Here is a 24,946-nt window from a genome sequence, read left to right as displayed (position 1 = left end):
TGGTGTCCACCTGTCTCTTCTTAAAACAAAAACCGCAGAGGAAAGATTGACTCCAAATTCTACTAGTGATTTTTAAAATCTCAAACTCTTGAAGAGAAACTATAATTACTGATGAGAAGTTGGTGACATGGTGAGTGAGAATCTGATGTTTTAGAGCTCATATCTTCAGTTTTACTAAACTTTAGCAGAGGAAACCCAGGATTTTCAGAAAAAAGAGACATCTTGGAGAAGGGATCCTCATTGCACCAGTGATCACAGGATACTTTTTCAGGCCCTCGGTGCTCTATGATAGCTAATATCTGCCAAAGAATACTATTTGCCTCCGCATCAAAATTAAAATCTGAGCAACTGGACCATATTTAAACTTCTTGTATGCACTTTCAGGATCCAAGGAGGAACAAGCCTTGGTAATGGGGAAACAAGAAAAGATAGAAAAATGAACCATCTATAATGCTGGAAAGAAAAGGGCTGTGGTGATAGCAAAGCAAAGAGACATAATAAAAGAGCCAAGAAGTTCATATGGGACACAGTGGGGAGAGAACCACTGTGCAAGTTGAAGTCCTTCTGCTGACTGGACCTATCAGTTGAATCACATTTATTACATTAATAGTAATTATTTCTGAAATTCTACCTATACATATACATTAGCATATGCAAATCCATGTGAGGTTTTTTTTTAATTATTAACAATGTGTTAAGTTTCAGAGGGGACCAAGTTGCAGAGGAGGGCTAGGTGACTAACAAAAGGCTCAAACATCCTTTCAATCCTACATGCTTTTCTTCAGGAGGGGAGGAGCAGCCTCCTCAGCCCCCACATTGCCTAGAACTGGACAACGTCCCCACAAGCAATAAGCTTATTTTAATACCAGTACTTCTTCTCAAAGCCTTTTAGAACAGAGGTACCATGTTCTGTGCTTCTCTAAGCACATAGCTTCAAAACCGCCCCTTACTGAGAAGCAAGCATGCCTGCACTTTAAGCAGGTCAACAGAAGTGTAGTAATGCCAACAAAAGATGCTGGGTAGAATCCAATGCAGTGCTAAGTCTCTTGTTCCACTGGCACACAGATTTTTTTTTGCGGAACGGAACATTCCCCCCCCCCACACACAGGGGGAGTGCTATTGTGCAAACAAAAATCATTGCACTGATGGGATGCAGTTGTTAAATACCATCCACAGACACAACAAAGACAGCCTGGAGCAGCTCCAAATTTTGGAGATTTCAATTAGAAATTGTGGCTGGGCCCTTAGCTAAAGCTGGTTACAGATGCCTGGTTACAGCAACACCTTTGTCAATGTTGTATTTCCATACATGATGTTTTCCCCACTTTAAAAAAAAAAAAAAAAAAAAAACTCCACATTTTCCTTCAGTAAGATTCTGTATTTCCTTACCATCCTGTAAGAATAAACTGCCAAAACTGAATAGCATAGACATATCTACTCCAGGAAAGTAAAAAACTAACTATCCTGTTGGGTTGGATTAGTCCAGTTGTGGATGACTATGGGGTTGCGGCACTCATCTCACTTTACTGGCTGAGGGAGCCGGCGTTTGTCCGCAGACAGCTTCCGGGTCACGCGGTCAGCATGACTAAGCTGCTTCTGGCGAACCAGAGCAGCGCACGGAAACGCTGTTTACCTCCCCGCTGGAGCGGTACCTATTTATCTATTTGCACTTCGTGCTTTTGAACTGCTAGGTTGGCAGGAGCAGGGACCGAGCAACGGGAGCTCATTCCATCGTGGGGATTCAAACCACCAACCTTCTGATCGGCAAGCCCTAGGCTCTGTGGTTTAGACCACAGCGCCACCCGCTGATGGGAGTATTAAATGTATTCCCCCTCCCCTTTACATCTTGCTTTAGTTAGTTTTTTGTGCTGTTTTTAACTGGAGTTGTGATTTTCAATGTTTTAATCCATTTGCTGCTGCATTGAACATGAGCATTGTTATGAAAATTAAACAGCTGCATGTTTGACTGCAAAAAAATCATGCATTTATCTCAGCCAAGACCTTTAAATTGATGGAAATAAATGTATGCTTTATTTAGTACACATTTATATGCACTTTTATTACTTTACATCATGGGTGAGGAATTGGATCTGACTAGTAGGCCAGATTGTTATCTCCCTCAGCCCACCACCCACAGGCCAAGTCTGACAGGTGGATGAGGCCCCCCTAGCTGTTAATCATCTGATGCTTTGACATCAGGTGACCTGTTTTTGCTCACGACTTACTTTCAAACCATGTGGGTAAAGGTGTAGCCCATGAAAAGCACTATGAGGGGCTTTGCTATGCATAGTGCTCTGTAAGTGCAGCAATCAGCTGTGCATAAGTGCAACACAGTTTCACAAGCCTTTTGCATAGCATGTCAGAAGCCTGACAGCTACATCCTTATCTGTCCTACAACTGGCATCATATAAATGGCACTGGTGGGTGTTGCTTGGCTACAGTGGCCTGGTGGACCTAATTATGCCTGTGGACCAAAAATGCCCTACACTGGGTTCATGTTAATGAAAGTATTTTTTGGCAGAATTAAACTAAGGACACAATGTTCAAGGTCATAATCAGTGCAAGAGTATTCTGCTCACAGTGCAAGCGTATTTCAAAACATTCCATTTATGGCAGTCCTATGGTATTTTACTTATTTTTCTAATGCATTAAGAGAAAATTCTTCACACTGGCCATAAGCGTAAGTAAAATAACATATAAGAGTAGTTTCCATTCACCATTTGCTCCATCTTGTCACCATGTGTAACTTTGTGGGACAGCAGCAACACTTACAACTAATTCTATTTTAGAGTCGCTTGAGGTCTGGCAGAAAAACACTTGTGACTACTCCAACAAATAGGATACTTTATCCCATATATACTTTGAAGTCCTGAATCAGGTGATCCAGCATGTACTACGCACCATTCTTCCCTGTGTCTCTGGGGCTGTTTGCATGCCATGTATTTAACTCTACAGTAGTTTTAATGTCTGTCTGCACTGAAAGTGGACAGGAAAGGGAAACACAAGAAATGTTGCATGCTTACACAAGCTTTGAAATCTAGTTTGGGATTGTAAATTTTCCATCTATCCATGCTTCTAAAGGTTCCAATCCCAAGCTTCATGATAAACTGAAGAACTGATCTGTTACAAAAATATGCAGTGTTTCAAAAGTACAAATACACAAAGGTTATTCGGTGCTTAGCATGAGAAAATTGCTGTTATGTCATTTTCATTTTTCAGGTCATTCCATAGTTGGGTATGATTTACAACAAACATGAGGACCAGGTGGAGAAAAGTGAGGTAAAAAGCAAAAGAGCTTTCAAAAGTAAAAATTTCAGAAATTGTGGGTGTCAGAGGTAAACTAGCTCAGTTCTTCCTTGCCTAAGAAACTGTTCAAGAACAATTATATCTGCTTATCATTTTCAAAATGCCATTTCTGAAAATCACATTTGTAGGGACTGCAAAAACTTATCAGCTGTACTCCATAAATAAGACCAAGATAGCTTAATTTAAAAGTGAACGAGCACAAGCCCCCAAGGTTAAATTTCATTGAATGCCAAGACTGCAATCACCACTGAACTCAATGGAGTTAGTTCTGAACAAACAATGCTATAAGAGTAATAACAAGGAAACAAAGAAAATCAAGTTTTATTATTAAATAATCTGACTGATGTCTTAAAACAGCTTATATATTTTAAAAAAATAAGTCTACTGGCTTAATCACTTGTGATTTGAAACAAGAGGTTTTAGATGAATAATCCAAATATGCGCTTTGTTTAAAGTAGTTCTGATTATGAGGATATGATTTTACGTTAATTATAGGAACTATGCAAAGTGTTACTGATGACTTACAGGTTTATGAACTGCAACAGAATCAGAACCATGCCTATCAGATGTCGAGATAATTTATGTATGTTCAAATGTAGTCACTGAGTGAAGATCAATGTTAACAAAGAGAATTTACTTTCTGGGGATTGTCAATGCATTTTCCTAAGAAACTGCAAAATACTCCATGGACTGTCAGCTGTAATACTCCATGTGTATTCGTGGTCAATATGAGTTAGCTTATTTTAAACAGAATGAAACAGCATATTTAATTAATCCTCATGCAGTGCTGTCAAAGTATTGAGTTGTAGGAGAATAATTTTATTGATCAATTAAATTTGCAAAATATTTTCTCTACCTATTTGGGAATCTGGAATATATTTCCTATTATAACACCACATCACAGTCAAATTTAACATGCTAAAAGCCATTATGCCATCAGTGAAAGAATACTGCCAGTTGCTTTACATGACTGTGTCATATTACTAAAAGAAAGCCCTTAGCAATTTCAACCTAAAATGCAAAGTATCTGCTATGTGTGGGTACAAAATAACAGGAAAATAACAGGGAAGAAAGATCTGTCCAGCAACACTTCCTCAACGTTACTGAACAATCTGGGTAGAAAACTTTAGTTTGCCGTTAAAGCTGATGATCTAATTGACAGATTAGTCACTATACTAAAGCTATTGACTCTAGCTAGCATCACAAAGAACAAAACAGATCCTTTCAACTAGAAGACTCAGAGAGCAGACTTGGATCCCAATTTTTGAATTTTGTCTTTAACAGAATGCCACAACTCAAGACTAATTTAACCATAACTAAAACCTTTGGCGGAAAACATACATAATGTTGAATAATAAAAGGCAGGAGTCTTGTCTTTCTTACTTAGCCATTTCCAATAATAAGCGACAGTACTCACAAATATACCATTCTGTATGCAATTGTATTGATGTACAGATTCTAATCAGTTAAATACTAATACCAGTGTTGCTACATTCATTATTTTAACTGTTAAAGTCTTAAAAGACCTGCAGAATTGCCTATCAAGGCTCATCACTTAGGCCAAACTTTCTATCCAGAATCTAACACTTGACAAACATCCAGACTGATGGAATCTGGATAACACCAGTTCCAGCAAGAATGTTTAACAATCTTTCTCCCAAAATAGGGAAATGCAAAGACATTCAACCTATTACATTATTCCAGATTAGCACACAAAAACCCTTCAGGATTACATGCAGGATCACACTGGTGTGTCAATAAAAGTGACCCAATTCCTTCACTACAATTTGAAAATTACCTTAAAATGTGCAAGTCCAATGAATCTGAATCCATTTTAACAGCCAGACCATCAACAGTCTGGTGCATTTTTAATGTATATCAACAGACAATAGTGTACAGGTTTCCGTTCTGGAATGAAAGATAGAGAACTCAAGCTTTCCTAAGCAGCAATGTAACTGTAAATTGGATTTCCCTTCCCAAACAGCAATTACCAAACATCATGGCAACAAAAAGACACCTTCTATTAATGGCTGTGTTCTAGTTATTCACGACTCTTTTCAAGTATTGCATTCTTTCAACTTCTTAGGGAAAAAAGTTAACTTTGCAAGACCTGAATTGCTTCTCCCTCTAATTATTTTCTACATAAAATGTTAGTTTATTGCAACACTCTCAACGTTATTATTAAAAGGTGGGATCCAAATAGCATTGTTTTGCTAACAGAAGACATCTGTCAGCAAAATGGAAGACAATTTGTGGTGTTTGCTCTTCCCCCCATCAGCCTGCACTGCCTCCCTAATTTGGTCTAGAAGGTTTCCCAATCTTCTTGAACAGACTTTAGGATTATGCAGGAAGGGGGAATTGCTTCAAATAGCCTTCCATTCTACTGATAAATGTCAGGGGAGTAATACGGAGTTCCACCCATATTTTCTTACCAGGTTGTATTGCGAGAGGATGAATAAGAAATGTAGAAAATAAAGTTTGCTTTTTTAAAAAAGAAAGGACCATGTGACAGTACGATGCCAACCTGTCTATTTTTTTGGCAACTAACAGGTCCTACAAATATTTTCATCTTTTAGTACAAAGAATCACATTTGGGGGGCTGCATTAAATTTTTAGAAACTGGTCTGCTAAAAATATAAACTACTAGATGATAGTACCTAATATTTAAGGAGACTGACAACCAGATACCTGGGATTTTTTTTGCGGCCTCATCTAACAGATATAAGATGCTAATTACTGGCATGGTAGCCATTTAAGTAATAGAGCAATCTTATGCATGACTACTCAGAAGAAAGTTTCACTCCTAGGTAAGCATATATAGGATTGCTGCCAGGATGATCTGAAGTGGCCAGCTATTTGTTATAAGCTAATAGTGTTTTGTTTCATTTTGTTCTTAAAGAGGTTCAATTATGTTTTGGGCAACAACCATGGACCAGATATTCACTGCAAGAAGATAATCACAAAGTATTTTAATGCTACCACTTTCTATCCAGAACACTATAACTATTACAAAAAAAGGACAATTCAAACATTTTCTTCAATATTTGCTTCGAACATAACCACGCTTTTTTTAAAAAAAACAACAACTAAAATCTTACTTTACACCCTCCCTTCAGAGTATATTGGACTCCACCTTCTAAAGCAATCATAATTTAGAAGAGCAAATGTTAATTTGATTTAACCTGTCACATCAGCTTTTATCATCTTCTTGCTATCTAAAGAAGGTGAAAGACAATTTTTCATTTTATAACCTAATTCCATTTCAGTTTTATTTAACTGTCTACATTATTCTGTGAGTGTGTGCACATACACAATCACACACAGAAGCAGTGGTATCTACATACAGTTTTACACAAATATTTACATACACATGTTATACACAAACTAATGCGATTCCATGATTTACTTTTAAGTAGAAAGGCATATGCTTTTGTAGCATATTTAATTGTTGCACTGGTCTTACAAGAGTACTATAAACCTTTTGCAACAATTAGCTAAAGCACATTTCATTCAGGATTTTATAGATTGTATATAAAAAATACAATACCTAGAATGCTTATCAAACAAATAATGCTTTATTGGCATCTAAAAAAAACATTAAAATGTATGTTATTTTTTCAATTTTTTAACCCACTGCAGTACGAGCAACAAATCACAGACACGTACTTTTGAGAAATAAGAGACTATAATGCAGAAATATCAAGAACACACCATTCTCTGTATTATTTATGCTCCTTTTTTCTTTTTGGCCAAACTGTAGGAACATATAGTATCACAGCTCTGCCTATGCTTTAAAATTCTGCAGCAGCCTAAAAACCTGGACAAGATACACCAGCACCTGTTTTCAAGTATAACAATTTCCATGGCCAACCTAATAGCAATATCTAAAAATTTCCATTTCTTCCATAGGAAGTCTTTGTTTGTTTGACAAGCTGTTATTATCCTTGTGAAGTAAAAGCAAGTGGGGCAAGTTTGCGTTTTGTCAGAAAAAATAAAAAAGAAAAAAGAAAAGAAGGAAAGTTTACCTACCATGTTCAAATTAAGAACAATTTTCTATACAGGTCAGTTGTACAGCTATTTAAGTGAAAGATGAACATGAACATTAGATTAACTTAATTCTGGCAGACAAAAGTGAACTACTAAGGTCCAGTCAGCAATTCATCTATTACAGAGAGAGATGACAACTTTACAAAAGGTATCTTTTTACCTACTGAGTGATGATTATGTCCCCTCAGTTTCTGTGCTTTCTACCACTGGTTCACTTTCTAATTCAGCTTCTGTGTCACTCTTCTCTTTTTTTGTGTCACTTGAAGTTGCCAGCTTTTCATAAAGTTCTGGTTCACCCTGTACTTGCGCTGCAGGTGGCTGACTCTCTGTCTCTGCATTTTCACCATTAACTTGGGGCACACTGTCAGTCTTTTGTTGAGATGTGCCACCTTCAAAAAATTCAAATGCTCTTGGATGTGGAGGGGGTATCCAGTTGTTCTGTATTCTCTCTCTCCCAAATCTGTTTCCATTAATTTCTCTGCCAAAATTAAAATCTCTGTCATCCCTGTCCCTCTGCCTTTCCCAAGGTCTTCGGCGATCATCAAAGTCTCTGTGAGTGTCTTGTTCAAGTCCCCGGTTCCAAGTTGGGCCACTTCGATTTTCAAATCTGTAGTTTGTTTGACGATACCTTTCTCGGTCTTCCTGGAAACCTTTAAGACCACCAAATGTAGGAAATGAATGATGCTCTCTTTCATCAAAATCTCCTCTTTGTCCCCAGTGCTTATCTGAATTGAAAGCAAAATGGTCTCTCCTACCAAGTCCTTCCATGCCTGGTCTTCCAAAGTTCTCTCTTAAATCTATGTGTGGCCTGGCAAGATGTTCTCTTCCATCTACTGGAGGTCTTCCTAGACTTTCTCTTGGATCTAGTGGTGGCCTTCCAACTGAATCCCTCATATCCACAGAAGAGGTCCGATTAATGTTCTCCCTATTTTCCACTGGAGGAAAGCGATAGTCTCTATCTCCTTCTTGCTGAATGCTGTCATCTCCAAGCGCCAACCTTTTATCTGGGTTAGACATGTTATCAACACTTTGTCTACCGGAAGTTCCAAATGGTCTCTCAGTTTGAGTAAACAAATCTCCTGAAAGGAAAGCTCTAGGCGGAGGAAGGGATGGGTCAAGGATTGCTGGAGGAGGAATGCTATGCTGTAGTGGTATTCCAGGCTGCAGGAGAGGAAATCGTGGCCCAGGTGGCTGTGGCATTAGTCCTGAGCGGATATCTACTAGAGGCATTCCGGGCAACCTTTGACTAGCAATAGTTAAATGGGGTACATTTTGAATTCCAGCATGTGGCTGTAACCCTAAAAGTCCAGAGCCACTTGAAATATTTGGTGGTGGTAATCCTAATAGTCCAGAACTACTTGAGACAATCGGTGGTGGCAATCCCAGAATCCCAGAGTTGCTTGATACAATAGGTGGTTGGAGTGCTGCCAAAAGCCCAGAACTACTTGACACTATAGGTGGCTGGACTCCTGACAAAAGTCCAGAGTTACTTGACACTATGGGTGGCTGGAGTCCCATTAGAAGGCTGGAGCTGCTTGAGACAGTCATGGGCTGGAGTCCTGCCAGAAGTCCAGAGCTGCTTGAGACACTTGGAGGCTGGACACCCGTCAAAAGCCCAGAGTTGTTTGAAGCATTAGGTGGCTGAACTCTTGTCAAATGTCCAGAGCTGCTTGACACACTGGCTGGCTGCACAAGCCCAGAACTACTTGAGACACTAGGTGGCTGTATTCCCCCTACAAGCCCTGAACTGGTTGAGACACTTGGTGGCTGCATTCCCCCAGTAAGTCCAGAACTGCTTGAAACATCATCTGGAACTGAAAGGCAAATACAAAAATTTAAGTCAGCAGAAAAAAAGAGTACATACTATGAAATAGCTAATTTTCTTTTTTTAATCAGCTACTTGTGTTGCTTGAAACTGTAGCTGTTTCATCTCTGAGTTAGATTAAACCAAGATCAACATTTATCAGTTGGCTTCTTATCTGTTTGAAATCATATTTGTAAAAAGTAAACCCAGCATCTCAAATTTGGGGACAGACTGAATTAAGCAGGATTTGAAATAATAATAAAAATACTCCTAAAATATTTTAACTAGGGTGTCACACAATCAAAATCAAAAGAGGAGATATTTCCCTGTCTACCTAGTCATGTAAGTTGAGATAAAATATAAAAGAATACAGAAAGGGATTTAAAAATTTGGTGCCATTCTTTGTAAAATGCCAACATGGAACAAGAAATACACATGAATGCTACTGAAAAGGCCTGCAACGCTAATGAAAGTAACATGTACTCTGATCTTATTGTAGAACACTCCAGAATGTAGGAAACAACAGGAACTATGTTCCATATGAGATAGCATGGAGCTCTAGACATTATGAATCCATCTTTTACTCCTCCAGGAAAAAGAAGCAAAATGTTTCTTGGTCTCAGAGAAACACAGTGTTTCAGCAGCTGTATCTGCATTTGTTGCACATTCAAAACCAACATGTCATGTAGAAAGCTAAGCTATGCACTGTGAGTTTTAAAATCAGGGGACATTTTATTATTTGATCAGCACCTTACAATATGTGGCCTTGGCACCAGTAGCTACTCCAATAACTACCCCTTTAGAATACCCATGCAGAAATGACCACTCTAGTTGTACAAACTTTATGAGCAAAGTTTCATTGGGCTACTTACCAGCTCTGTTTTCACTTGATGAAATCTGAAGATCTGCAAGATGGGATCCCTTTTCATCTAAATCTGACTTGTTACTTGACAGAGGAGTAAAAGCACTTCCAGCAGATAATGTTGGGGTGGTAAGACTACTAGAAACAGTGCCAACTGGTAGAGCAAGGTTGCTATAATCTTTCATTGACTCTTGAGCAATTGGTAGCGAAGACTGTACAAGAGCTGTAAAACAGAACACACATACAACTTCTTACAACCCTATGCATGCCTACCCACAATGAAGTCCTGGTATATTCAATAGGATTTGCGCCCTAGTAGAAGTGTTAAAGATTGCAGCTTATGTTGCAGTATCACAGTGAATTCTTTTCATATAGTTGTATGTCCAAAGGATGTAATAAAAAAATCTGGTAATCCTAAACTATAGACTAAATATGCTATTTGCAGTATTATCAAGCTACCATTTACAGCAGCACAAAATGAACACGCATTTACTTTGCCTTCACCTTACAAGCAAACAAATCATTTTAAAAACAGTTTGCTATCAAAGTAGCTATCATAGAGGCTGGCAAGTTTCTCCTGAGCTACAACTATTTCCATTGATCTATACAATGAAAAACAAAGGACATATTCCAATATAAATACACAACACAGTTAATGTTTTTTTAAAATTCTCATCAGTAGCTCCCTCCAACAAACATACCAAATGTATTTTAAGTTGTCCTCTAAATGTAGGAGCCATTTTGGAGTTTGGTGAAAGAGCACTGCCTAACTGAAGACACAAGAAGGAAATATATAAACTAACTTACGGGTTGGAACTACCGGCGGTGGAACAGGTGGTGGAACTGGGGGAGGCAAATAACCTAGAAGAAACAAAGAATATATCTGAATAGACAAAGCCAGCAAAAGTGATCTGAATAACTTATTTGTATAGAAAACAACATTCACTGCATACAGTCGTACCTTGGTTTTCGAACACCTTGTCTCGAACGTTTTGGCTCCCGGATGCCACAAACCTGGAAGTGAGTGTTCTGGTTTGTGAACTTTTTTGGGAAGCCGAACATCCAACGTGGCTTCTGATATAAGAGTGCAGAAAGCTCCTGCAGCCAATAGGAAGTTGCTTTTTGGTTTTCGAACATTTTTGGAAGTTGAACGGACTTCCGGAATGGATTCCGTTCGAGAACAAAGGTACAACTGTATTTGCAAGTGCTTGACTGAATTAAAATTATGAGCAAGCGGTATTATTTAAACCAATATATTCTGTTTTGCATCTTTTGTGTTTTAAAGTGCAGTTGTATGGGGTTTTTTATTTTATTGTTTCATCTTCTTGTAAGCCGCTCTGAGGTTTTTACAATCAAGTGGTGTATAAATTTTAATGAAATAAAGGAGTATTATTTAAGCATTACAAGTTAAATAAACGTACGTCAGTTAACTCCAACAGCCCATCCTATGTATGCATACTTAGAAGCAAATCCCACAGGATTCAATGAAGTTTACATCCAAGTATGGATCTTTTAATCAGATCAATCTATGTGAATTTATGCATAAATTTATGTCTAAATTATATAAAGGTAACTTACCAGGAGGTGGGTGTGAAGGATTGAAGCTTGCTCTCATGAAGGGAGGTGGAGGAATTGGACTATAGCCAGGAGGAGGGACAGACATTGTAACAGGAAATGTTGGTGGTACTAAACTAACTGCTGGCACAGATGGAGCTACAGGAATCTGTTTAGGAGAAAAGTAAAGTATGTCTTCAATATTTACATAATCCCGTTATTTTAAGGCTATGCAGATTTACTGGGAAGTAAGTCTCACTGAATGTAGCAGTACTTCCTCTGGAAAACATGCCTAGTGTTGGGATGTATAAGTAATAATTAGAATCAAAATCTACACAATGACAATAGTAACTATGGTCTTCCAAAATGTGAATTAAAGGCTGTTAAGCCTGCTCCATCTTGCAGTGTCACTTCTTACTAAATCTACTGTACACTGCTCTGATCTCCTCCACTGAACAGAGTGATCTGGGACTTTGGGTCCCCTACTCTGTCACTTAACAGTCACTTAACAGCCAAGCAACACTATTGTACTGTATCAATATTGCCTAAAAATCATGTCTGATTGGCTGAAATTTCCCAACATTTTGGAGCTTAAGTGAATACAGAAAGTCCTTAACACAAAAAGCTAACTCAAAGGTATTTTGGTTAATTGAAAGAAACAAATGACTAAGTAAGAGAAAAAGAGATCCCTGAAATAATTAAGCAAAAACATAAACAATTAAACTCACAAAAACAAACTCCCAGATCTGATGAGACCCCGCAGTGAGCAGAGCAGAATCTAATAACATACGACCGGCAGGGAATATTGCCTTTTCATCATTAGTGTACAATGAAAATTCACAGGAAATCCAATTTTCAAACTCATCCAGAGAGAAAATAGGAACTGGATGTCTAAAAGCAACCACTTATCCTTAGAGGTTCAGAGGAGATTCTTGTCACACTTGCCTACCGCCTATGTGTTAGTTTCTGTTTCCCTCACTGAGCAGCAGCTGCAAGTCATGGGACTTTGTTTTCATTCCACAGTGCAGATACTGTTGGATTCTCACGGGAAAGGGAGACTGGATGTGACGTTCACTGGTTTCCTGTTTCTTTATCTTTCGTTTCTTTGGGAGTTGCTCTCTGCTTCTCACAGAGACAAGATGTATATTTGTATGCTCTCAGCATAGGTTAGAAATAAAGCTTGGCAATGTAGCACCATATCTGCTTCATCCTTTCGTTTGCGGACTCTGGGATGTTTACTCTGCTGGGCTCAAGGCAAGATGAGCCGTATCAGCTCAAGGGCTGAATAAAACTAACACTATGTGCTTAGAGCTCGACTCTACTGAAGGATTTCCTCTGGTCCATTTTGTGGTGATTGTCAAGAGGCTGAAATAAGTGCCCATGCTAATGACTGTGAGTGGGACCTCCACACAGAAAAGGACAATCATAATCTTTCAGCACTGAAAGAATCATCACCTGGATGCTAGGCCTGCTTTCGGACTTAGGGATGTATATACTAAATAAATATCTCTTCAGACCATCTTAAACCTGCAGCATATTTTAGGGCGTTATTGGGTTGTTATTTTTATTTTGATTATATATATTGTGATTTTTATGTTGATCTTTTACGTGACCTGCTCTGAGACCTCTGGGTATAGGGCAGTACATAAATTCAATCAATCAATCAATCAATCAATCAATCAATCAAATAATAATAATCATATCTCTCTCCCTCTCTCTCTCTATATATATCCAGGTTGTGCTTTCCTTCAGATGCACAACCTTTAGACATAAAAATGGTTAAAAGTGTATAGTTAGTGTCACTTTACATTGCATAGGCAATAAAAGATACTCATAATTATGGAGTACTAATAATTGGGTGTTTCTTCAACTCACAGCTAACTAGAGCATTGGGAAAGTGAGCATGCAAGGAGAGAGATTTACCGTAAATCAGGGGTGGCAAAATGCTGGTCCATGAGCCTATTCTGGCAGCCTTCTAGCCCCTGATCAGACAGCAGCTCTAAACAAAGCACCTCTTCTCACCACCAGTGAACAGATAGGAATGCTCCAGAAACAAGAAGGAGCACAATGATGTGATCCATGTTACCTGGGTGCTCAGCAAGCTCAGGAAGCACTGGAGGAGACTGTTATACACCTTCCTGTTTCTGGAGCATTCTGATCTGCCCACTGGTGATGCGAATAAGGGGTTTCATTCTGTGTCATCAAAGCTAGAGTGATTTTGATCCTGATCATCCTTGGGGAAAGTGTGTTGAGTTGGAGGTGAGTTAATTCTGACTTATAAATTATAATGGAAGATGGGGGGGGTGGAATGTCCACTGTCTCTATTTGGGGGGCTTACTCTACTGTCATCCCCTATCCCCGGGCAGCAGGTCGTTCCCCACTGCTGCTGGCGAGATTGGGAGCCCTCATCCCTTGCCAGACTGGCTATATCAGTGGTCCCTTACTAGCTGAGTGCTCTCTTGAGAGCTGGACCTGTAGTCTATCTGTTTTAGCATATACCCCCTTCCTTCTGCAGTTGGCAGCCCTTCAACTTATTGGATAGCAACCTTCCTGGACAACTTGCTTTAAGATCCATGGGCATAACCAAGGGGTTGTGGTTGGGAGCAGCTGCTGCCCCAATCAAGAAAATAAATAAAAATGCTTAACTGACCAATCGTGTCACAGATAACTCAGTTCTGCCCCCCCCCCAACATAATGCCTGACTATGCCCATGCCAAGACCCAATAACAGAAGTATAAATTCTTCACTTTCTTCTTTTCAAATGGTATGGGGGATGAGGGGTACTTCTCCTACAAACTACAGGGGTCAGAAACCTTCTGCTAAAAGGGGAAGCAAAAACTGCCTGGCTTTGCAGGCTGCAAAAGTCAGGCTTTTGTGCTAGATGGCAGCAATAATCAAGAAGGGTAGAGTAAAAACTTTTGAAACCAGAAAATTTCAAGTCCTGCTTGCTGACACAGAATATAACCCATTCCATGTCTGACTACCTTTCCTGGATGAGAAAAGCAAAGACAGAATTGAGTCCAATACTAACCTGTAGCATAGTGACAGACTGTGTGTAAGTTTCTGTTTGGGTTGTTACAGCTGTGGTCTTGTCAACTGTTGTAGTCTGGGTTGTTTGCACAGGCTCTTTTGTGGTCTCTGAGCTTCTTGCAGTTTCCCATTCTTAAGAAAAGTAACAAGATAATAAGATTTAATTAGTATTTCAATAAAGAAAGAAAGGAACGATTGGTCTTACCTGAATAGTAGATTTATTAGGTGGATGATGTAGTATTTGGACTGGGCTGTTTCTCTTGTACGAGACTCAGGCAGAAACAAATAATTGTGTGAGGTAGACCGCTTCTCAGTTTTTCAGACGCGCCAAGCAGGAGCATGGTCACAAAAATCTAAAACTAAATTAAATACAAGGGCCTACCTCCCCCCGGCTAACAAGTGAACAAGAACAAGAGTAAAGAAAAGCAACTCCCCATAATAAAATTCAGGCCTATATAGCATCCACCTCCTGACAATGTAATGCAAAAGAAATAATAATGTCATATAATGTATGCAGTAAGAAACTGTTAAGGAAGCAGCGTGTGGTTGCTGCAACAGGTAGCCCACGCGCAAAAATCATTGAGAAAAATGACAGTCCAACCACTGAAACAGCAACTGCCAGCAACAGGAAATAAAGACCAAAAGTAAATAATTAATTGGAAATTGAAGTAAAACACTGAACATAGGTTAGCAAAAGACATTTAGCAGGCAGGCGGGTTTTTTTTTTGGGGGGGGGGTGTTTTACCTCAGCAGAGGACAAATCAAAGGGCAGATAGCAAACAGTAACAAAGACTGGACAAAGTATTGGGACAAACAGATTAAGAAGATGAAGATTGCCAAGTAACTAAGAATAACAAAGAAAGGTGTTACAGGGGGCTCGGTTGAATAACAGCCAACAAAACAGTGGTCTACCTCCCACAATTCTTTGCTCCTGCCTGAGTCTCATGAAAGAGGAACAGCCCAATCCAAACACTTCATCGTCTACCACAATAAATTGAAAATATTAAAACATTTTCAGAATACTTTCCATGAAACCTAAATCTTTTTAATGACTAGAGAATAAGGGGATATGCTCAGAAAAACTGCCCGGTCATAGCCAATTCATGAAAACTTTTATGCACAGCTAGATGAGAACTACTAAGCTTGCTCTTTGAATCAACAGTGAAGGCAGTCAACAATTTGTGCCTGATAGTTTTAGAAATTCTTATATCGTTTCGACAGTTTGTTGAAAACCATTAACTAGAGTTGTTTTGTTATACCATCCTTAGAAGATCTAATATGGCAAGTTTTAGAGCACAATCCTACATGTTTACTCAGAAGTAAATAAAAGTATGCCCTATGGAATTGACTCCTTAGTGAATTAGTTTAGTATTGTCAATCAATCCTAAAGAAGCTTACTCAGTAAGTCCTAATGAGCTGAATGGGAGTTACTGCCAAAGAAGGGTATAGAGGACTGCAGTCTCAGTCTGGCAATCATTCTAGTGCAAGATAGAAATTTTCTAGTGTCTTTAGAAACTGGACACTTATGATTCAGTCTGACTGCCAACTGCTAGCCTACCCCTTAATTAGTATGATAACAAAACAGCTGTCATTATCGTTCTAATGGGCACATCTAGTATCTTGGAAACACATTTTTCTGTAACAAAAGATGAAAATAAATAAACCATTCTTACCACTATTTACTGTTTCCTGGTCAATCATGCCTCCTTCTGCAAAGCCATCTAAATCATCCAATTTAACTTTTTCCCAAGGTATATATGAAACTCCAACATCTGCATCCCAAAATTGTTTGTATTCAGTTTTCACACCTTTGTTTAAGGCCCATGCAATCTGAAAATAGAATACAATTCAATAGTTATGGAAATAAATCACAACTAACATTTCTACCAGGCTTTTGATCTCCTTTCAAACATACTAACCAACAGTCCTATTACATTGTTCATAAGATGGAAGAACTCGCTATGCAAAACTTTCAATATATCCAAATTAAAATGAATTATTTCACCATCATGTAATTATTTTCCTCTTCTGAGTTATACTTTCTACAACTTCTTTATCAAGCTATTTAGCACAGACCAAATTCTTTGAGCCTTTCGTCCTCTACAATTATTGTGTTGTACTTGCCTGAAATTCTTCCCTTATATCAATCCCCCCCAATGATGCTCTAATGCAGATACTGTTACCACCAGCCATAAAATTATATTAATTGGTGTTTTAAAACTGTGTTCCTGTTGATTTACCATTTTGAAATATTCCACTTGTAATTCTAATCACTGTCTTGACAAGAAAATTATTCTACAGAGTATCAAGAAATTCCTATTTTTTCTCAGTAACTATAGGTATTACCAACCATGAAATGTTATATTCTTCACTGTATATGAAAGCAAACAATTACTATAATTTATCTTGAAGATGAATAATATGAAGATGTACCTTAATAATTTTAGATCCAATCTTGTAGGATCCAGAGCTTAGTTTCTGAAGAGCACGATAAGCATCTTGTCTATGAACCATACAGACATACGCACAGCCCCTGGGAGGGATCATCTATAAGCAAGAGTCAAGTAATAGTAAAGTGTAAACTAAGGGATAGCACTCAGGAATAGCCATCATGGTGGGGCGGTGCTATCCTCTCAACTCTGGTGTTACTGCCACTTACTAAGAATGTGCAGAGCTGTGCATCAGTCAAAGTCTCTGGTACTCCAATCCTGTGCTCACAAAGCTCTGACCTTACCACTGCCTTGCCCCAGTACACAGCAGTGACACCAAGTGTCAAGAAGGTGACTCCACAACACTGTTTCAGCTGTGATCCAGTCTCCACCACCACCACATACACACACTTTATGTCAGTTTCCTCTCCTTCAGCACCCACCATGCCATTCTGGAGGGTCAACCTGACTTTCAGGAGTGACGTTTCAAGAACTACAATGAGCTGCAGATGCAATGGAGAGGCAGGCAAACCTGCCTTGTTGTGTAAGCAGAACTCCACTTAAATTCCTCTAGAACTAGTTAGGAAGTACAGTTACCTCTATGTAAAAAGGTAATGGTAAAGGGACCCCTGACAATTAAGTCCAGTTGTGAACGACTCTGGGGTTGCGGCGCTCATCTCGCTTTAAAGGCCGAGGGAGCCAGCGTTTGTCAGCTTCCGCAGAGAGTTTTTCCAGGTCATGTGGCAGCATGACTAAGCCGCTTCTGGCGAAACCAGAGCAGCACATGGAAATGCCATTTACCTTCCCACCAGAGCGGTACCTATTTACTTACTTGCACTGTGTGCTTTCAAATTGCTAGGTTAGCAGAAGCTGGGACCAAACAACAGGAGCTCACCCTGTCGCGGGGATTCGAACCTCCGACCTTTCAATCGGCAAGCCCAAGCAGCACAATGGTTTAACCCACAATGCCACCCACATCCCTTACCTCTATGTACTAACCCTTATTTTCTACTAACGAGTACACAACTGTTCAAACAAGCTTATATTATTTTTAAAAAGACATATGGTGATTATTTCACTTACATTTATAGATTCTATTTGTCCAAATTCTTCAAATAAATTGGTTAAATCTTGCTGGGTGGCTTTCTTGTCCACCTGACCAACCCAAAGTGTAGTACTGCAGACTGTAAAGACAAATATTGCATAAATCAATTAAGAGTTTGTTGCGTATGTTCACTTAAGCTGGAACCTTTAGGCTTTTGCCACAGACAAGCTAAAGCAAGTTGGGGCCTTGCACATCAAACCAATAAATACAATTGTTTAATTTAAGCAGAGAATTCTACTCTTAACTAACCCCTACCATAAAGCATGTAAAATCTCATGCCAAAACTAATATGTACCGTAAACACATTGCAGGAAAGTGAATTAGGAAACGTTAGGAAAAAATGTCCCAAGAAATCAGTCTCAACCCTCTGCATCTTTTGAAAGAATGACTAATAACAAATTAAATATTATTTTATTATTAGAAATGTTAAACTGCAAGCAGATGACTTACCACTTAGTGTTTTTGACCGTATAGGAGGCAACCCTTTTTTCTGTCGTTCTTTTTCCCTCTCTCTAGCTCTTCTTTCACTTGAGTAGGACCTGGAGGACTTCCTCTTCCTTTCCCTTGATCTAGAGCGCGAACGCTTTCTATGTTTACGCTTTCTAGAGCCAGATCGTGATCTGGACCTTCTTTTTCTTGGAGACCTGTAAAATAATTGGTTCAATGCTGCTAAAAGAACACTCATAAGAAAAGCACAAAACTCATTTTGGTTTTTGAACTTTGGGACAAAAAAAATCTACTATATTAAGAAAATTACAAAATTACCTTGAGCGGGATCTTGAACGTGTTCTTGATCTTGAAGGAACTACAGGTTTCTTTTCCTCTTGCTCAAATACCTCTTGTTCTACAACTTCTTGACCTTCATCTATGTCCATGTCCTGAATAGAGAAGAAAGAGGGGCTCACACCAAAGTACAGGAAAACATGCTCACAATAATTTCGCAAAAGCAATCTATATGCACAAAATAGCTTGCATATGAAGGTCTTATTCCTCATTGCAGTTCTATACGCAGAAAAGAGTGATGTGGGAAAATCCTCACATGCAGAATCTGAGGGTATATTTGTTATTCTCTTGTGGTGCACATATTCATGAAATTATCACTAGATAGCAACCATCTGTTCAATGAATGGGGAAGAATTCTTAGGCCCAGTATCATATCTATAGCATACTGCTGCCCAGGAAGACCCTAACAAAGGCTAGTGCATTTATCCTTTATTTTACAAAATTTACATTACTGATCTTGTAAAACTGTAACCACAGAGATCACACTTCATAGATGTAAACAGAAACAGCATATTTCACCTGTTGTTGAACATCCATTGAATTGTCAAGATTTGTTTCTACTTCTAAAAACTGCTGGTGGCTGCTGTCTTGTGAAGGTGATGCTGAATGCTCAGAACCAAAATTCCCTTCTTGTGTTTCCTCAGGACTTGCCTGCAAAAAGAAATTATGCAAGGTTAATATTTCCATCTGTTTTACCTGAAACTGTACTGGCTTTTCAGAAGGAGGCATGCTGTACATATGTAGCAGCCCAATTTGGCATAAACCTTTATCATTATTAGAATATTTGTTGGTTTATTTGTTTTTGCCCAATTATGTGAAAAAACCAAGAGAAGAGCCATTGCAATTCTAGTGAGGAATCGAAACATTAATATTATGAACTGCGAAAAATATTGTTAAGATGAACTTAGAATGCATAGTTCTGCATTTTAAGGAACTGCTGTATCAAAAATTACATTTATTGTTTATTTATTAAATTTCTATATTGCCCTTCATCCAAGGATCACAGGGTGGTTTACAATATATATATATAGGTTACACAGGAGAAGTTAACAAATTTGCTGCTTTTTGAGACTAAAATTATGACTCCATCAAATGCCACTCAGAGCATAAATTCATAAATCCAGATGGATATGTTAGATGTGTGTTAGATGTCAATGCTTGGTGACATCTAGTGGCAAATCTACTCAGGTTTTCTCCTGGAAAATGGGGGAAAAAATTCTCCTGAAAAATGAAACCAGTACTGAAGAATACCAATATTAAACTAATTCTCAACATTACAACTCTGTTCAGCAATATACGATTTTTAATTCATCCACCTCAAAATTTGCCAACACCTTTTCACTATGTGAACCCTGTATTTCATTTGATGACAATTTTTAACTAGACCGTTGTGAGAGAGGTTAGTTTTACCCTACTGATGATGTATTGTTGCGATCGTAATCCTGCTCAGTACAAGAGGAACAGCAGGTTCAGACCTTTGGTGTATGTGATTGGCTGAGGAGCCAATGGGGTAAAGCCATGATCTGTCGTATTATAACTGAACGCCTCTAAGTCAGAATCCCCCCCAACGTATTTATAACTATTATCTAATTCCCACTTTAGCGGTGTTTCTGCTATCAGAATATTTTTATTGAAACAATCCATTTTCTTTCAAATCCATTCCTAGTCTGTCAATTCAGATACTCTTTGTACAAGTCCTTTGCAAAACTATGTAAATCTACAAAGTAGGGCTGCTATGCTCCAAATTCACAGTTATGAAGGGATGTTAACTACTAGTATTATTTCAGGGTTATGACACTAGGAAAAAAGGCCTAAATTATGCAAGCCTTTCTTCATAACCTTCTGCCACCCCACTTGAATAGTTTGAACCAAGAAGAAGAAGAAGAAGAAGAAGAAGAAGAAGAAGAAGAAGAAGAAGAGGAGGAGTAGTAGTAGTAGTTTGGATTTGATATCCTGTCTTTCACTCCCTTTAAGGAGTCCCAAAGCGGCTAACATTCTCCTTTCCCTTCCTCCCCCACAACAAACACTCTGTGAGGTGAGTGGGGCTGAGAGACTTCAGAGAAGTGTGACTAGCCGAAGGTCACCCAGCAGCTGCATGTGGAGGAGCGGAGACGCGAACCCGGTTCCCCAGATTATGAGACTACCGCTCTTAAACACTACACCACACTGGCTCTCCAGTTTGGACTTGAAAGCTGCTTAAAGAGAATGTCTTTGGGATACTGCTACATACTCCAGTTTGCGTTTAAGCCACTTTCACCAAATCCTCATCCCCAAGCACTTTTTGATCTCAGGGAAGTGCTTCTTGGTGGCAACTGATCAGAAGAAATCACTTCAAACAAACATACACCCACAGTTGCATATGTGCCTCTTTGTACTGCTGCCTTCACTGTGTGAAAAACATTAAAAGTAAGTTATAATGCTTTTCTGCTTTTATGATAAAGAACATTAAAGTAAAACTCACTTTTGCTAACTAGAAACATAGTAATAATACTAAAAAGATGACCACCTATTGTCCAAAATACAAAATATTATACCTTTGGAGGTTGCTGCTCCAGAAGCTGCTGGCGGAGATGTTCTAGGTTTTGTTGCTGTAACTGTTCAGCTAGTTGGTGAAAAAGTGAGTTGTTCACAGATTCAGATACAAGAGGCCTAAAACACACAATTAGAACAGTCAACCGACCTCTTACTACGTAGTAATAATCTTATAGATTGCTTTAATACAAAAACAAGTTCGGTAATAGGGCTGTGCGATAAATCGCCATATCGTGGTAAGTGTTTCAACAAGGCAATATACTGGTGAACAAAAGGTGGAGACTTGACAGCTTCCCAGGGGGTAGCTCAGTTGAACCTATACTTTACAGATACTTTGCAGATTATTTGCAGGCACCTGGTCTCCTGCTTTGTTTGCTCTCTCATGCCTCACTCTAACCTGTAAGAAATGATGATAAGCCCTCACACAAACCAGCATACTCTTTTAGCTTCATGGTATCTTTCCACTTAGAGCTCAACTAATTATTTAGAGTCTGCTAACAATCCAGGAGGAGACCCCCCCCCCAGCTAGACAATCAAATATCCTGGGGAAAGTAAAAAAGGTAAACAAAAAACTGGAAAGCACTTCTTTCTTCCCTCACACTCACACCCACCAGTGAAAAAAAAGAGGAGGAAGAGTTTTATTATTATTTTCTGGTTGGATTTTGATTGTTGGTTCCCCCTAAATAGCTTTCCTCCATATTAAAAAGGAAGGGTTTTTAAAAATTTAAATGAGACTATCTTTTTGCTTGCCCTCCCTCCCTCCCTTTGACAAGGAAGAGATTGGTGGGATGTGGGCTTCTGTGAGGGGCCTTCTGTGTGGTGGTGGTGGTGGTGGTGGAGGGGAGTAGATTAACTGGCTGCCTTATGCTGAAATGGGAGGTTGGGTAGTATGTGAGAATGATGGGGAGGGTGTTTTTCGGTAAGCAGTGTAAGCAAATGCGTACATACTCACAAGCAAGCCCCACTGAATTCAATGAGGCTTACCCCCAGGAAAGTAGAAGTAAGTTTAGTTGAACTCAGTGGGGCTTACACATGCACAGATTCCACTTAGACCTCTGAGTGGGGAATCAGATGCAACTTGACTAGTAAATCACCTAAACTACTCTTAAATTAGTTTAAAATATATTAAATATATTATATGGAGGTTTATTTAGTATTTTTGTGAAATCTACTACTTCCTTACATTTTAAGGCCCTCCACTGCCGCAGGGAGCCTCATCAAGGAAGCACAGCATGCCCTCTGCAGCTGCGAGGAGATACAGGCAGGCACAGCAAGGCACTCAACCACAGATATATATATGGTGATATATCACAATATTGTGATATTTAGCTGGTGATATATCATGATGTTGAAAATCAGGTATCACCCAGCCCTATTCAGTAATACAAATGAATTTTGCACTAATTTGCAATCTGTTGCTATAGACGAGGTTACAATAATAGCTTTGACCCAAAGATGCTGTTGCAGGCCTTCGTGAATTCTTGCTCTTGTTACAACTCCGAGGGCCAAATCTTATGCTAGTTTAGAAGGCTCCCCAGGAAGCAGCTTTTGGCAGCACAAAGGGCTCCAGTAGGAAGGGGGAAGCAAGAAAGTATTTATCAAAGAAACTCGTACCACTCCTTTCTCGTTCAAAAGAAACTGCTCAAGGAAGTTTGCAACATACTCACTGATACAATATGACAGAGTAAAACAGAGAAGAGCACAACCCATGGAAGTTAGTATCCAAGCCAATGTTCTATATACATTTAGATTAATGAAGCATGGGACTTTGAAAATATGTTTTAAGAACAGAGTACAAGGTTGTAACATCTGCTTTGGCAAATTGTTTTTTGTAAAAGACCAGCAACTTTGAAACAAGCAACATTCAGCGTAATAGGAACAATATCAAAAGTAGCAAACTCTGCAACTAAAAGGCTTCAATGAAAATTAAACTCATTTCAGAAGTTTCCATTGAGATTTAAATCCAATGAAAATCTGAAGTAAAGAAAAGTCTTATTAATTTGCTGGGACAAACATAGCACTAGATGTTATAATAAGTAATGCAACTAATTGTTTTTCCTTTGCCCACCTAACAAAGTTTGAAAAAAAAGGAATCTAAATAGGTACACCCAAAGGTACTTCAATATAAAATAGGTACATTTATATAAAGTGGTTTAGAAGTGCTCTTAATTAAATACTGCTTTTAGATTATCACTTATTAGCTTAATAGGCCAATACAGAAATGAGCATTCTGTCTACACATGCAGCCCCTCCGCTTCGCAAGCAAGCAAGCAAACCAACCAACCAACCAACCAGGAAGTCTACTTTTCACACTATTTCCACTTGATATATTAAACGAAGTGAAGTCTTACATTTGGGAAGTTGGAGTTTCTTTTTTAGGTTCTTCATTAATGTCAGCTTCTTCACCAAAATCGCTAAACCTATCCATCAGCTTCTAGGAGAAAACAAATAATGCATTAGAAATGCACTATATCCACAAACTATTCAAGATGGCATGTTAAAAGGAAGTCACAGTAGCTTTACTTGTTTATTTTTGGCCTGTTGGAAATGTACATTTTCATATGTCTGTATGTATTTTGCTTACTTGGCATATGAAAATGGTAATACAGATAAGCCATAAATAGCATGAGACTAATGAATACAACTTAGTTATTTGTATGGTTACATTTTATGCCTGGGTTAAATGTGATGTTTGATATGCTAGAAAAAACCAGCACACCTCAAACAAATGCAGCCAGTGCCCCATTTAAATTGGGTTACCTATACATATGTATAAAACTAGTGGTATATTTAAATTGGGTTACCTTACTGAATCAGGGATCTATGTCCCAGGTTTATGCTGGTGTACTGACACATAAGCAACCACCAACCAATTTAAAGCTGGTGCCAGCAGTACAGAATTATGTACAGGTAAGCTGCTTCATATGGCTAGGTCAGACCAGTCAGCATAAAATAGCCTACTGCATTCGTAAGTAAGCTCATGGGATTGCAAAGAAAGAAACTCAACTGTTACCTTTAAAAAGTAGAATATTTGATGAAAAACTAGTTCAGTGATCCAGCATCCAGGTCTGTACATGCAATTCCCAACACTGGGTCAATAACTGCATATTAAAGCACCAGACATGGTGTGAATATGGATCATCTGGTTGCAGGTATGGGGAACTGCATCCCGATACCCCCACCATCCCCGTATCAGGAAGGGGCTTGGATTCAGGCTCATCTCTCTTTCAATCTAGGTGACATTTTGACCCTTTGATTTGTTAAACATATTTCTAGATCAGGGCCAATATCGTTGAAAGAAGATGAAAGATTCAGCATATCACTTCTAAAAAATTTTAAGAAGCTGACATATTTTAATAAAAAATTTCTATTAACATCTTAAGATTTAGAAGATATTAAAAATCTATTTTAAAAACAAAGCAAAAGGGAAACAAGGAAACAAAATCCATGGAAATATATTCTTCAAATTCTAGCAACCTTTCTCAAACTTGGTA

The 24,946-nt window shown here is 38.7% G+C and overlaps 1 protein-coding gene across 5 annotated transcripts in view; it reads right to left on the bottom strand.

Annotated features, from left to right (window-relative positions):
* SCAF8 (SR-related CTD associated factor 8) overlaps positions 1-24,946 on the bottom strand; it is a 75,914-nt gene that overhangs the window by 27,820 nt on the left and 23,148 nt on the right. For 2 of the 5 annotated variants that reach the window (XR_014154460.1, XR_014154461.1), the window contains exons 8-21: positions 23,804-23,886; positions 21,455-21,569; positions 19,440-19,571; positions 18,903-19,015; positions 18,588-18,781; positions 18,116-18,216; positions 17,037-17,150; positions 16,277-16,433; positions 14,605-14,735; positions 11,598-11,742; positions 10,827-10,880; positions 10,030-10,242; positions 7,514-9,167; positions 5,105-5,214 (exon numbers count right to left, since the gene is read on the bottom strand). Coding sequence is in view for 3 of the 5 variants with exons in the window: in XM_081854318.1 (XP_081710444.1) it covers positions 7,528-9,167; positions 10,030-10,242; positions 10,827-10,880; positions 11,598-11,742; positions 14,605-14,735; positions 16,277-16,433; positions 17,037-17,150; positions 18,116-18,216; positions 18,588-18,781; positions 18,903-19,015; positions 19,440-19,571; positions 21,455-21,569; positions 23,804-23,886 (3,192 nt within the window). In the remaining 2 variants the exon portion in view is untranslated. Of the gene's footprint in view, positions 1-5,104; positions 5,215-6,258; positions 9,168-10,029; positions 10,243-10,826; positions 10,881-11,597; positions 11,743-14,604; positions 14,736-16,276; positions 16,434-17,036; positions 17,151-18,115; positions 18,217-18,587; positions 18,782-18,902; positions 19,016-19,439; positions 19,572-21,454; positions 21,570-23,803; positions 23,887-24,946 lie in introns of those variants that run through there. The other 3 variants (XM_081854318.1, XM_081854317.1, XM_081854319.1) reach the window with 3 other exon arrangements.

Source organism: Podarcis erhardii (assembly GCF_964252035.2).
Source record: "Podarcis erhardii genome assembly, chromosome: 3".
Taxonomy (NCBI): Eukaryota; Metazoa; Chordata; class Lepidosauria; order Squamata; family Lacertidae; genus Podarcis; species Podarcis erhardii.
The sequence above is the reverse complement of the archived record's forward strand: the minus strand, read 5'-3'. Positions and strand labels throughout refer to the sequence as shown.